The sequence below is a fragment of the Tachypleus tridentatus genome, chromosome 1 (assembly GCF_004210375.1).
Source record: "Tachypleus tridentatus isolate NWPU-2018 chromosome 1, ASM421037v1, whole genome shotgun sequence".
NCBI lineage: Eukaryota > Metazoa > Arthropoda > Merostomata > Xiphosura > Limulidae > Tachypleus > Tachypleus tridentatus.
The window spans coordinates 86624990-86640944 of NC_134825.1; the positions used below are offsets into that span (position 1 = coordinate 86624990).

Below are 15955 nucleotides of genomic sequence, written 5' to 3' on the forward strand. Positions count from 1 at the left end.
TATTATTTATTAAGTTAATTGACACCAAGTTGTCTATTATTATTAACTATTCTTTCTTGTATGGCGTCTCATATTATTTATTAAGTTAATAATCACTAGTTCATTTATTAATTTTTATTGTTTCATTGTATTTTTTTCTAAAAATGATCTAGTAATTAATAAGACCTAATTTAGCAGTGTAAGACTAGAGGGAAGGCAGCTAGTCATGACCACCCACCGCCAACTCTTGGGCTACTCTTTTACCAACGAATAGTGGGATTTATCGTAATATTATAACGCCCCCACGGCTGAAAGGGCGAGCATGTTTAGCGCGACGGGGATGCGAACCCGCGATCTTCAAATTGCGAGTCGCACGCCTTAACACGCTTGGCCATGCCGGGCCTCGTCGTAGAGAGCAACCTCGTCCACTACTAACTTACTTAAGCAGTTTACAGCATCATTATAAATCTGAGTGAATAAACAAGGCATATATTGGTGGAACCAAATAAAACAAACTATTAACCGCTCTGAAGTTAACTATTGTTCAATATGACGTTCAGTGCACCCTATCTTTAACAAAGACTCTCCCGAAAGAATTTTCCTAAAAGTTAACCTTCTTTAGGACTGACACCTTAAATATTATTGGTTTCCTCCAGCACTATTGTTTATGCCTCTTAGTCAGTTACTTGCAAAAATATTTTAAAGGTCGTTTCAAATAAGTTAACATTTAAAAGATAAATGAGTGAGAGTTACTCTCACTCAGCTGTATCAAACATAAGTTTATTACGTTAATCAACTTAACGGGAAGTTCTAAGGATATATCGTCTGAATATGCAGAATACGTCGAATAAAGAAAATTAGTGTATCTAAAGCGAGTCTTAAATGAAAGATAATAAAGTACCGTTGTCGCCTGGGTTGCGTTACAAAGAATTAATATCACATGTCGTTCGTATATCAGGTCGGTATACACATAGGTTTTCAAAGAAATAATTACAGAAGATATTTGAACCTTTACTTTCAAACAGTACTTCTTCCGCTCTTTCATCAGAATAATCACTTTTTTCTCTCTCTCTTAACATAAAGTAATCTTTTTTTGACAGATATCTGAGCTTTCTTAAGGTTTCCGATGTTTTTGAATGACATGAGAGATCAATGAGTTACTAATCCCAGATCTAACTCACCCTTTATTCTGCTCTGTGCTACATTCTGTACATATGGGACTTAATCTATGAGTAATTAGTAAATTCTCTTAACGCTTTGTATTACACCTTCCCTGATATGAGAAACATGGCTGCAAATGAAAGATCTAATTCTTTTCAGAACTTTAATAATATTTCTCGTGGTTTGTAGAGCATTTAAAGAATTGATCTACATATTACAGTAAATATGACAGGTTACTATGGCGATTATACACACAAACTGGAACACGTGTACACGAAACATAAAAAAAATAGTTGACCCTTTACTATGGAAAATAAGGTAAATATAATAAAATATCGCAATTGAAAGCCGTTACATATTTACGTAACTACTCACAGACACGCCACAATTGTCACGACACACTAAAAATTTCCTTTTCAAGATTTTGTACTTCATTATGATAAATCAGTGATATTTACAGACAGATGTAAACGAGAAACAAATTATGTTAAAAATAATTCAAGACTCCTGTGTATTTCAGCATGTTTCCTAATCCTACAAATTGTATTATAAGATCAAGACCAGGTGTTCAAGGTGTTTTATTAATACTATACTACAAAAGGTTAACTTTAAAAATTATCAATTTATTTTGAAACTATCACGAGAAATATTATTTATACTTGATTTCAGATTAATTACACAACAAATAAATTTGAACAAAAACTTCCTTAGGAAAGGAGGGAAGACTCCTGTGATCGAAGACACGAAAGTGTTTTCGTACACTATCATCATCTGTGAAAAATAAGCCAAATATTAGCAGAATATACAATTAGGTACTATTATGAAAAGGTCTTCGTTAAAACGGACTGAAGATACCAGTTATCTGTAGGAAAGAAGACAATATTTCTTCACAACAAGAACAGGTGTGTATGAATCACATGAACATCGTTAATCTTTTGTCCAGAGGCACCAATATGTAACATGTTTGCTTAGTAATATGTAGCATGTTCCCGAAGAAGAACCTATTTATTATTATTTATTTTTGTGTATTGCCAGTTCTGTATGGAATATTATCGGTTTTCAGTGGCTTTTCGTCATTTTTATGGCTTTTAGGCCAGTACTTCTATAAAAAAAGAATAAAATTGCCCATTGCTAACTAGATGAAGCATTCCATTTTCGTTACGCCTCAAGAATACTGATGTAACCCATATTTTTAACATTTTAATTTGGATATTTTTTTTAATAGCAATGTATCTATAAAGTTGATGAATGTTAAAGTGATTGTAAAATCTCAAAATTTCACGAATTATGTAAAAACAAGGGGATGGTATAAATACAACAATCAGTGAAGTATTCAGTGAGTAATCTCTGAATCAAGTTCAGTGAGTTATTTAGCTCTGTGATTCAGTTAGTTGTCGCTGTTGTTATTGATTGATCAGCGAGGAATTTATTTCAAATAAACGAGTTGGGCGTACCAATATTCTCAGAATTTCTGCTTAAACATTGTTTGTGAAATATTTGTTTGTTTGTTTAGAACTAAGAACAAAGCCTTACAATGGGCTATCTGCGCTCTGCCCACCTCGGGTATCGAATCCCGGTTTCTAACAGTGTGAGTCTACAGACATGCCGCTGTGCTACTGGAAGACATTTATGAAATAAGCCTGCAAGCGAACATAGCTTAAAGCAAATTTTATTACAAAATAAATTAATTTGTTATCATTATGTGGACTGGTTTGTTTTACTTTCGCGCACGAGAGCTATCTGCACTAGCCGTCCATAATTTAGCAGTGTAAGACTAGAGGAAAGACAGCCAGTCATCGTCACCCACCATCAACTTTTGGGCTACTCTTTTACCAACGAATAACGGGAGTGACTGTCACGTTGTAACATCTCCACAGCTGAAAGGGCAAACATGTTTGGTGTGACGGGGATTCGAACCCGCAACCCTCAGATTACGATTCAAGTGTCTTAACCACCTAACTGTGCTAGGCCATGTAGACTGAACTTTGCATTGTTTTTATCATATAATCCATAAGAACATGCCCTACAATAAAAAATATTACAGCACCGATGTCAGAAAGGGAGCTATTTTGATTAAAATATAAGAGAACTTTGGCTAAACTTCAAGATGATAATTCAATCGAAACTTCACTAGAGATGATGAGGTAGAAAAGCATCTATTACAGAAAATGAATTAGTAAATGTAAAGATGAAGCCAACCATATATATTTCTGAATGTACCAAAGAATTCAAAACTAAAATACCATTTACTAATAAATATGAAATTGGAGAAATAGTTTAGTCCACACCTGCTATCATACCCACTGATCCATATGTCACTGAAGGACTTTTCTATGCTAATTCATCTTCACCATCAGCAAAGTCAGTTCAAGAATTTAGCTGGCCAGTCTAGTAACGTCACACAGTTAAGAAACTAACAGACTAGAACGGAAATTTACCGTGGGAACATGTCATGCTCAGTTTGAAATAATTTTCAGAGTAAACAGGTGCAGTAGTAAAAACAATCTATTCATCTTTCTGCCCATTTTAAAGGACCAGCTTTAATGAGGCTAAGAAATCTCCCTGATGAGAGCTCTAATAGGAACAAAGCTTCATCCGATAGGTTTAATATGACATCAGAAAGAAGTATCCAAAGCAAAGATCTGAAGTAGGGTGAAAAGAAAAGAAGAGACCTTAGCCGATTTGTTTTAATATTTGAAAGACTTGCCCAGTTATCATACCTGGATGCTCTGCGTGTATTGATAAATTCTCTGATGCGTGGTCAGTTTATAGATGACGTAACAGATGACGATGGAGCTTGAATTCATTAAAGTAGCAAATGAACAGCTACAAACACCATTTGAAAATTATTGTATCATCTGATTATTAATATTGAACTAACAGTTCCCTTCTGAAGATAGTCTAGAAGAGCTAGAGATATCAATTAGTCAACCAGTTATACAGAAAAGAAGATTTAAACCAAGGGACAATAAATCTTTCAAATGTGACTTTAACTACTTGGATGGCACAGTTACACATAAGAAGATCTTTGGCCATGCTTATAATAAACTAAAGGAAGTGCTGAATCATTTGAGGAAAGAGAACCTTAAGACGAATCCTAAGAAGAGATATTTTTTTGTTAACAATTGAGTTTTCAGAGACTCGTAGTTAGCAAAGAGGGAGTATTTATGGATCCACCTAAAATTGAATCTGTTCAGAACTGGTTAACACCAAAGAATGTACCTAAGATAAGAGAGTCTCTTGAACTACGCTCTTACTACTGTCTTATCCTGAAAACTATATGTTAATATAGAGAAAACGCTTTATAAAGAAGGAGGCACAGATATTAAAGATGGCCAACCTAAAGTACAACGGAGTTTAGTTCAAGAGGAAATTTACAACTGGTGATAAAGAACGAATGTGATCCAACACTCAGCTGCAAAATACACAGGCAAAAGATATAAGTAAGACGTTTATTATTCAATGGATCAAGAATTGTGCATGAAGCTCTCATTATAAATAGTCACTCCCGCTATTTGTAAGAATTGTGCATGAAGCTCTCATTATAAATAGTCACTCCATATAGCCCTAAAACAAAGATGTACTGGCTACAGTGGAATTCATTATGCTTCCAAGAAGATTTGTTATGTTGAAAATGGAAAGATTACCGACGAATAGTAGGATTGACCGCCACATTATATCGTGCGCACCGCTAGAAGGGCGAGTATGTTTGATATGAGGGGGATTCGATCCCTGCGACTCTCAGATTACGAGTCAAACGCCCTAACCGCCTGGCCATGCTGTGCCCACATGCTGGGAAGGATCATATATGGAAATGAAAATAATAAAACATGTGGTTTATAGGATCCATAAAGGCAAGTATTACAAGCTAAAGATAATCCACCATGATCATCTTTAAAGTATTGTTAATAAGAGAATAAAGAGCTGGGTCACTTAAGATGAAAATTTATCAGTGAAAAGGTTCCAGGATTACCATCGATTACACTTTCGAAAGTTTACAAAGATAGAAACACCAGCAGATTCGCTTGACCACCAATATAAGAAGATCCCCGCCATTGAAGGGTAGTATATGATGATGACCCTCGGAAAAGAAGAACCAACAAAAAGACTTAGTGAATGGACAGTTTACTGTACTATGTTATTTTTGCATTAGTAGTGTTACAAGCTATATTTTTCATGTTTTAATTTGAATGCGTTTTGTTTGTTTGCTAGAGGGGAGTAGTGATGATGATGTAATGTATTTAGAAATGTTATGAAACATGTAGAAATACAGCTACGATGTAATAATGGAATCAATGAGTGAATCAGTTCAGTGCCAGTCAGCGAGCTATTTAGTTCTATGAGTCAGTTAGTTAACGTGTTGGTTATTGATTGATTCGCTAGAAATGTTTGCAGATAAATGACATAAACTTTAATTGTGACTTGGGCGTGTCTTTTGTCTCAGAATTTCTGTTCGAACGTTGTTTGTGAAATTAGGCCTAAAAAATCCGCCCAATGATAAAGCAACTTACAGAATAACATAAACAAGGAAGTAGGCTGCCAATTTTAATTGACAATTTTTCACTTAAACCATAATTACCAACTGGATCATGTATTTTTCAGAAAAAACTTAGATCGTTTATTATAATTTTTATCTTTAATAGCAACTAAGTAAAGTGTTAAACCTACATTTTATTGATATAAGTAATATAAGGTCAATTATAATATTGTAAAATAAAATAAATCAGACTTGTTTCTTTATTTATATGTTTATATGTTTATTGTTAAGCGCAAAAATATACTACGAGTATTGATACCTTATTTTTAGCATTATAAATAATCAATTTTACCGTTGAGCCGTGGGAGTTAATATTTATTTATTTCGATGTTTTGCATATAAGATATTTGAAATTTATCAATTTAACAGTTTTGAATTTGAGACAAATATTCTTGGTTCAAGTTGGAGCATACGTAGTATTTACTTATTTCGTAAATGAATGTTTTGATATAAAGTGCTTCCCTAGTGGCACAGTCGTATGTCTGCAGACTTATGCTGCTAGAAACTGTGTTTTGATATCCATGATGTGCACAGCACAGATAGCCCTTTGTGTAGCTTTATGCTTAATAACAAACAAACTGATTTAGAGTGTAACAGATTTGTCTTTTCATGTAAATATATTTAAATGCTCATTTAGGAGTCAGATAGAATGGACTAACTGATTTTTGGAATCAAACACAAAACTACACAGTGGGCTATCTGTGCTCTGCTCACCACGGGTGTCGAAACCCGGTTTCTAGCAGCGTGAGTTTACAGACATTCCGGTGTGCTACTGGGAGCTTTAGATAGAGGTACAAAAAAACGCAATACGACATAGCACTTGGATTAAATGTTCCGGATAATGAACACAGTGTCACAAGTATGTATAATACATTTCAATGTTCCATTTTTGAAAATTAAACTGGTTATATACGCATTAGAATAATTTAAAAAGTCTGTCACACCAAACATGGGAAAACTGCAGTTCTAAATACACAGTATTAAGTATGGAACTATAGGCACAACAGTTTAGTAATGCTTCATGGGGGCAAAGGCGCTAATCTTAAGTAATACATCATTTTTTTTACATGAAACAATCGGCTATAACTTAGAAGTGTATCAAGTTCAACATGGAACCATAATCGCTACGCTTAACTACTACTCAATATGGAACCCTGGCTTTACAGTTTGAGCCACATAACAATGCAATTATTGACGCTGAAGTTTAAAATCAGCCTTGCTAAGCACAAGATTATTAGCGCTACAGTTGAGGTATAAATACATCATGTCAAGTACAAATGTCGTTATAGCTAAAGTTTTGAAACAATATTAACTTATCACAAGATTGTAGGATGTTTCTAACTTTTTAGAACATCGTGACGCATTTTATCAGTTTTTTTCTCTGACTTCATCTTTTATCCATGATTTTAACTAAAATTTTCAAAATTAAATCATTGTTAACACGACAGTGTATAAGGAATTGTGATGAAACTTTCGTAGTATTTCATTCTAGGAAGAGTCTATAGAAGGAAAGAGTAAAATAACATTTACATTAGAGTAATATTTTATATAAATAAGCTTTTAGGAAAGACAATTTCTTCCGTACAAAGCGTTGTAAAATGTTTGCTACTAATATTTCAAAAGAGTGTATAAATAACATGTGATGAAATACATCTTCTAACATTTCGAAATTCAATAGCCCCAAAGTATTGAATTTCTGGCTCATCTAACTTTAAAACCAATGCACTTTAATTAAACGTGTTCTTATAAACTTTCTTTATCGCTCGATATTGTAACATTTTTTCATTTTCCTCATGGAAATATTTGAAAGCGACAACTGCTGTTTTTTTAAGTATGCGTGCATTACTTTATGTCTGTTTTTTTTTAATTTCGCGCAAAGCTACTCGAGGGTTTGTTTTGTTTCTTTTGTTTGTTTTTTTGGAATTTCGCGCAAAGCTACTCGAGGGTTTGTTTTGTTTCTTTTGTTTGTTTTTTTGGAATTTCGCGCAAAGCTACTCGAGGGCTATCTGTGCTAGCCGTCCCTAATTTAGCAGTGTAAGACTAGAGGGAAGGCAGCTAGTCATCACCACCTACCGCCAACTCTTGGGCTACTCTTTTATCAACGAATAGTGGGATTGACCGTCACATTATACACCCCCACGGCTGGGAGGGCGAGCATGTTTAGCGCGACGCGGGCCCGAACCCGCGACCCTCGGATTACGAGTCGCACGCCTTACGCGCTTGGCCATACCGGGCCTACTTTAAGTCACAGTATTCTAATTAGGCTAAACACATCAATGTTGTAAGTACTTTAAAAATGATTTAATTGTGTGGATTTTTTTCGCCATACTTGAGTAGAAAAATTCAAACAGCAGTTGCCTCATTATTATCCTTATGGTGGACAACATAAATATCTTTAAGTACTCAAAGTTACCGTAGCTAAAGTGTGTAGTAAGTAAATGTTTCTTTATATTTAATTAACCGATAGTTAAAATATATTGAATGAATTTACATGTAAATACAGTGTGATATTCATATTTGTAAAAGAAAATATATAAATTATTTAAATCTTCAAACATAACGGTTGGAATATATTATTGGTTGACAACGTAAAAGAACCAAAAGGGCTGCTTACGAAAAGACATACGTATGATGTATTACTTACTAGCATCTTGTCAGTTTATTATTGTCTGTTTATTTTATTTATCTAGACGTCTATCTGTCATAAACAAATAGCCATAGCATCATAACTTAGTTTGATTTATTGGATTACAGTCTTAAACAGTAAAATGAAAAGATGTTTTTCGACAATTTTCTCTTTGAATCGACTCAAAACGTGTTAACGATTTTATAAATTGAATTAAAAACGAGAAAAATAATGTTTTCTTTAATTTCAAAACGACTCTCGTACAGTTATGAAATCAAAGTCTACCGTTAAACTTTTTACGTCTTCAAAACTTTGAAGTACATACTTAAGAATAATGAAAGCATAAAATATGTATTTCTAACATTACAATTACTACATAGTTACTTGGAATCCTTTATAGTTTTATTAATAACTTAACACAATAGAAATTTATTTAAATCTAACTTCACTTTTATTATAGATAAGAGAAAAACGTAATACGGTCATGTCGATTAAATAAGTCAGCATTTCGTTCTCAACGCGGCAACGGAATTCTTTAACTTGTTCGCAAAGTCGAATCTTCCAACGTAAAGCGCGTGTTTGACGTCAATGTGACGTCAATGTACAGTGCCAAGGAAGCTATATGGTCTGCTGTGCCAGAATAACTCATTCATTGATTTATTTCATGCCCATCCATTTGCTGGTTAACGAGAGCTGATTTTCGAATACTGCTTAGGAAGTTAATGTGAGGTTGCTATTATGCATTTACAGGTAACGTTATACTTTTATTTGATTGTTTGCATTGAATCTTGTACAGTAAGTTTATAATTATGCTGGTAATGTATTATGTGTACATAGTTATATTAAATTAGACGCACAATTTACTATATACTGTAATTAATTTTAGAATTTTTTCATGGATTTTGAGAGAGTTGTTATACTAATAAGACTATTTTCGATTTATTTAAATTGTGTTTTTATACTTTGACGAATATATTTTCATTGAAACTTTTTTAATGTTTGTAAAAATTGCAGTTATAGTACGTTGCTAAGACTGAACTAAAAGCAAGAAAAATTATTGATAGGTGGGTAAATAAATATACTAGTTGAAATGCACATTATACTGTGATAAATTAACTTCAGTTTTTAATCGATTGCTTTAACGAAACTTAGTGTTTATAACGTTGGTGTTGTTCTGTCTGTAGTTTTGCTTACAAGTGAAAAAAGTTCGTTGTAGCGTTAGGTTTTCTCTGTTTCTCGTTTCTCTTGCTGACTAATTATATTCACATTCGTTAATACTATTATATTAGAACTTAAATTTTTACCTGCATGTCATTCTGATTAAAAGTCCCCAGTTGCGGTATGTCTGCGGGCTTACACTGCTAGAAACCGGATTTCGATTCTCGTAATGGGAAAAGCACAGATAGCCCATTGTTTATGTGTGTTTTTCTTACAGCAAAGCCACACCGCGCTATCTGCTGTGTCCACCAAGGGGAATCGAACCCGTAATTTTAGCATTGTAACTACGTAGATTTACCGCTGTTCCAGCGGGTGGGACATTGAGTAGCTTTGTACTTAAGAACAAACAACTCTAATTAAATATGAATGAATTTTATATTTCTGTTTCCCTTAAAATTCATCTATCAGATTCTTTATGTGTGTGTTTTCGGCAAAATTACTATATAACTATGAAGTCTGGAAGAAACTTTGCGATGAAAATTACATTTTATATATAGGTTGCATCATGTTAAAATGCTTATAATAATCAATTCACTTCCTTGATCATTCATTAAGTATGATATATTTATTTGTTTTAAAAGAACAGTATCATAGATTTGAACTTTTCATAGTTATCAAGCTAAAATCATGACAGCATTATAACTGGACAACATTTTGATTTCTTCCGAACATAATGGCAAATCTAATACCATTATTCAAATTAATTGTTGTTGATCAAAAAGTTAATTTCAAACTTTATTCAACGTTAAGTGAGTTTAAAAATAAAATATTTCGTCTAATGTATTTAGTTCTCAACCATTTGTGGAGAGCTGAATGTCAATATAAACATATTTATCATTTCGCAAATCGTTGCGAACATAAATGATGATTTTAATTCAGTTACGAGCTAGTCACAAAACAGGTATATATATATATATATATTAATCAGTAAAGTAAACGTCGCTTCCGGATATTTTCTTATTAGCTCTGAGTAAATCTTTTGCAATTTGCAAGTGTGACTGAGGTAATATACTTATTCTGTAAAGCAAGGCTTTATCTCATGTTAAATATAACCCTAAGTTTACTTACAAAATTAGAAGTGAACGTAGGAAGAAGCCATACTTATACTTTCAGCAGATGAAAAATAAATATTCTATGTTCAACTTGAATCGATAGAGATCGTATGCACCGGTTTTCACTAAATTTAACATTTGCATTGTTAACAAAAACAAAACACTTTGATAACATGTGATAAATCAAGGTGAATAGTTTGCACGATACTGAGATTTACGTATCTGATTTTAGATAAAACATACTCAAGAGACTGTTAAGCGCGGCCTAAACCAAGAAAAAAACTTTGGAACTTTTCAGTGACGTAAATATTTAACTTAATAATGTAAACGTTATCTTTCTTTCTTTTTTCTTTTTTGAACGTCTATTAACTATTTTGGAGCTATGAATCTTATTTTAGTAGATTTATCTTATCCCTACTAACTTATTTTAGAAGCAAGATAAGCCTAATGTAACATGTACCTCTGATTTACTCATTCGGTATATAATGATAGAATAGCAGGTCTGGAATAAATGCTGAATTGGTCTTATCCTGCTACTTATGCGAATTTCTATTCATTAAAACCAATTACACTTATCATGCTCTATTCTGTTGTTAATCTTGATTATTATATCGCTATTTAATTAAATTTCATCCACTAATGTTTGTGGTATCATGAATAATAATAAATATTCACGCCATCTTTGTTAATGCCATAAAAAGTTTTCGAATACTTACAATATTCTAAGTATTTCGGCATAAGTCATTATAAACCAATACTCCTCTAATGTCTTCAAAAGTAAAACACCATAATGTTGTGATATTAAATAAAACACACAATGAAATTTGCATTGAGCTTAGATGTAGGGCCCGGCATGGCCGAGCGCGTAAGGCGTGCGACTCGTAATCCGAGGGTCGCGGGTTCGCGCCCGCGTCGCGCTAAACATGCTCGCCCTCCCAGCCGTGGGGGTGTATAATGTGACGGTCAATCCCACTATTCGTTGGTAAAAGAGTAGCCCAAGAGTTGGCGGTGGGTGGTGATGACTAGCTGCCTTCCCTCTAGTCTTACACTGCTAAATTAGGGACGGCTAGCACAGATAGCCCTCGAGTAGCTTTGTGCGAAATTCCAAAACAAACAAACAAACAAACAAACAAAGCTTAGATGAATACTTAACCGACAAACAAATATACTTTTAAATAAAGGTCGTCTATCGTTTCATCATGTTGCGTATATACATACATATGTAAATAATACATATCTCAAAAAAAAGTTTTATTTTGGAAAATACAATCTTTATCATTGTTAATATTAAATTATTTCTACCATTAAAAATACTTTAGTAAAAAATCTCTAAGATAAAAAATATTTTTTGTTTTTTTTTTGTTTTTTTTAATTTGGCATTATATACGATAATACTATCCAGTACAGAACACATAAAAGGTAACTGGTACAAAGCTGGTTATGGAAATGGATTTCTTGTAAATGAAGTAATATAGCAGATGAATGATGAGCACAGTTTTAAGGTTATACGTGATTTGTAAGGAACAAGCTTATAGCGATGACGCTCAGCACACCTGGCATTATTTATTAGTTCTGTTCTTAGTCATGCTCTCAATAAATATAACATTCACTGGCTTATCAGAGTAGTATGTATAGTGCACTCAGAAGAAGGCAGCTGGGCGCAGAAGTCGGAAAATTAGTCATATAAACAGCTGCTTTTAGACAAGAGTAAATGATGACGTCTGCGTGACGTTTTTGTGAGAATTTGCTGTTGATCAAATAGTTGAAAGTAGATATTTAAAGCACACCAGTACAAGGACGTGGGTGATTGTTGATTTTGCAAGACAAATATAACATATAGACAAAAATGACATCAAATTTCTAAAGAACTCTTGTGTGTTTACTTTTAAAATAAAAAACTAAACTGCGTTATGAACAACCATTTTGTTCTTTTACACGAGAGAAAATATATCGACGTTTGACATTATGAACTATATACTTTAAAAGGGAGCAAAATATATTACATCTGATATGTTTAGAAATCTACAATGGCGAGCATTTTGTTTGCTTGTTATTAATTAAAAGCTAGGCTATTTGTGATGTGACCTCCATGGGTATATTGAGAACCGATTTTTAGCGTCTGGAAAGTTACTGCTGAACCACTGGAGGAAGAAGGTAGTGTAAAAGTAAAAGAAGTTTTCATGAATACATTTTTAAGATTTTTTTCTGTGGTTTCCGACGCATGTATTATGTTATCAGAATGCTCGATAACATTTTAAATACTGTTGTTGTTTCTTGTTCTTCTTTATCATTTTCGCGAAAAGCCACACGAGGGCTACCTGCGCTAGCCGTCCCTAATTTAGCGGTGTAAGACTAGAGGGAAGGCAGCTAGTCATCATCACCCACCGCCAACTCTCGGGCTACTCTTTTACCAACGAAATGTAGAATTGACTGTCACATTATAACGCTCTCATGGCTGAAAGGGCGAGCATGTTTGATGTGACGATGATACGAGTCCGCGACCCTCAGATTACGAGTAGAGCACCCTAACCACCTGGCAATGCCGGGCCTTTTATGATTACTGATCTGTATTAAGCAAAAATAACTCAATAATAATGGACTAAAAATATTAATTTAACAAGAGAGCGTCTTGGGGAAAAACACAGCTTACAAACATACGAGATCCTCTTACAGGAACAGCGGTAAGTCTTTGGCTTTAAAACGCTAAAATCAAAGGTTCGACACAGCAGATATTTCGATGTGGCTTTGCTATTGGAAAATACGCACCCAAACATAAGAATAAATCCAATTTGTAAAATGTACATTTTATAAGATATTACACTTTCTCGAGTTTTTATTCTACAAAATTTATATATCTTGTAGGAGAATGTATAGTGACAAACAAAAACGCAGCACGAAAAGCTCACATTTCATATATATTTTTTCAGTTATTTTATTATGATAAAAATGTATTATACCTGCAAAGACTAGTACTATTATTTCCAACAAACCTAATATCCTCAAAGGTCATTGAATGTGAGAAACTGTTCTTTAATAAGAAGAATGTATTTTCCGTTATAAATATTACATTTGTACATTACCTTCCAGAATCCCGATTGTTCACAAGAAGACGCATCACATTTAGAAAATATGGACCATCAGAAACTGTCAGATAGAGCTTCTACGAGACATTGGCAATATCCAATCTCTTGTGAAGATAAAATCATAAATTTTGCAGAACAATTTGAATATTTTTGCAGCAACGTTGCAGACAATGCCTCATCTAGTATCAGCTCGAATGTGATCTTATCTTCTGATCTTCCATACGTTATCAAAGGAACGTCTTGCATTTCTTCCTTTGATAAATATCAGGAGTCGACATCTATGGATACAAGCGAAAGTCAGCAAGTATCAGAGCAGACAAGGTTATCCATGCAGGAAGGAGGCATGTCATCGTCGTTAGAGCGTGAAGTAAAGAATAATGTATGTCAACATGTACAACGCTTCAACTCTCAAGAATGGCAACACCGTCTGACACAAGAAATTGACCGACTTCGACTTGACGTAGTCAAACCAGACATTATTGTTTGGGAAGAGAATCAGGACACTAACTTGGAAAAAAACGCCAACTCTTGGTATGCCAAAGAAGAGGGGCATTTGAACATACACGTACCTCAGATGAATTATAAAACCACCCAAGATCTTCGTCTAGCTGTACCAAACATAAGTATTACAGACGAAAAACGAAGACCTCCATTGCCAAACCTTGAAGATAATTCAAGAGGAACATTTTCTGCATAACTTGTTGTCTTTAACTTAATAATCCTAAGGAAAAACAAGCTATCTAAATATTTTGATGATTTTATGTATAGGAAGATTTATTTAAGTCAATTTCTTGGACTAAAAATATTGTAAATACAAACAATCATTTGAAAAGTATTAAAACCTCCCCAGTAAGTGTAAATCGTAGATGTAAATACATGATGTAATTTTTGTAACGTAAATTCAAGAATATAAAACAGTTGTATGTTTAAACAATGTTTCTTTTTCCTCTACTTCATGTATTTAATAGTTATTGGAAGCAAACGTTTGTGCATGTTTAAAAATTACAATAACAAGAACTTTTGTACAAACTTAAACTTGTAAAAATTAAACTCGAATGTCCACCATTATGTTAAGCGGTAAATTTCTTGATAATAATGCATGTAATTTTTTATGTATAAATATATTTGTCTCATCTTGTATCAGCTCCATGGAGAACACAAGAAAACAGTGATCTTCTTTACGTTATCAAGAAAACGTCTTGCATTGTGTAGTTATTGGGTTTCATTAAACTACTAGCATATTTGGAATAGTTTCTGTTTGATAATTATGTATCTGATTACATTCTTTTGTGTTGAATTAAAGGGCTGTTGGAATAAATTTATATAGGAAAAGTTTGAATATTTCAAATAAAGTGTAAGTTCATGTAAAAATCGTGAAGTTTTCAGTTAAATTTTAAATCAATTTACAGAAATGATTGGACATTCTTCCGAACTTCGATAAGCAATACGGTTTTTACATATTCACAAATTCTGTGTCTACTTTAAGGGCGATGTACAGGGCTCAAGGAGTCAGAAATACTCTTTTTTGTTTTTCAGAACCAAACCAGAATAGACAGGTGTAGAGACTTTGTTACTGAACTTGTGATGTTCTAAAACTGTTGCCGGTATGCACAGAACTACACCATCGATCAAAATAAACCTCTTTTTTAATGGGTAAATTCTATATAAATTTGTCCATCTTGCTTACGATAACCCCGAAACTTTTAACGATAAACTGCCGGTACTAACTCGTATGCTTTGAGAATAGTTACATTGACCTTATCATAACCCATACAATCTTGTAGAGAGAGAGAGCGGAATAAGCTTATTGTGCTTTACCAGTTAAAACACGTTGTAATAATAATGACCATTTTCGGTGGGTCATTCCATTATTTGGGCACCTTTTTCAAAGTGTTGCAAACATTTTAACTTCATTTTCATTAAATGATGGTACTATGATATATCGATTGAACTTAAATTTGTCACTTTGCCTTGGTCGATCAGAGTTGAGTCTAATTTGCATTTCTTTCAGCTTAAATTCTTTCTCGGCTTTGATACGAGCTCGTTATTTCTCAGCTTCGATACGGACTTGTTTAAGCTCGATTTGTTTGAGTTTTAATTTGGTTTCTAACTTATCTTTATCACTCAACTCTGATTGGCTTCAATAATACACGTTTTAGTCCATTTTTTAGCTTCTAATTCTCAAATGTTGGCTGTTTTAAGTAATTCACTTTTATCTTATTTCTCTAGTTGTTCTAGGGAGGATTGTGTTAAGGCGTTCGACTCGTAATCCGAGGGTCGCGGGTTCGAATCCCGGGTG

The 15955-nt window shown here is 33.6% G+C and overlaps 1 protein-coding gene across 2 annotated transcripts; it reads left to right on the top strand.

The window, feature by feature from the left end:
* The first annotated feature begins 8898 nt into the window (after positions 1-8898).
* LOC143254651 (uncharacterized) lies at positions 8899-15027 on the top strand. 2 transcript variants are annotated; one of them, XM_076509795.1, is made up of 3 exons: positions 8951-9053; positions 9318-9367; positions 13661-15027. In XM_076509795.1, exon 3 carries the CDS (start codon positions 13703-13705, stop codon positions 14351-14353), a length of 651 nt encoding a protein of 216 aa, XP_076365910.1. In that variant the 5' UTR covers positions 8951-9053; positions 9318-9367; positions 13661-13702; the 3' UTR covers positions 14354-15027. The 2 variants fall into 2 exon arrangements, with proteins under 2 accessions (XP_076365909.1, XP_076365910.1); XM_076509794.1 differs by lacking the exon at positions 9318-9367 and having other exon boundaries at positions 8899-9053.
* The last annotated feature ends 928 nt before the right edge of the window (positions 15028-15955 follow it).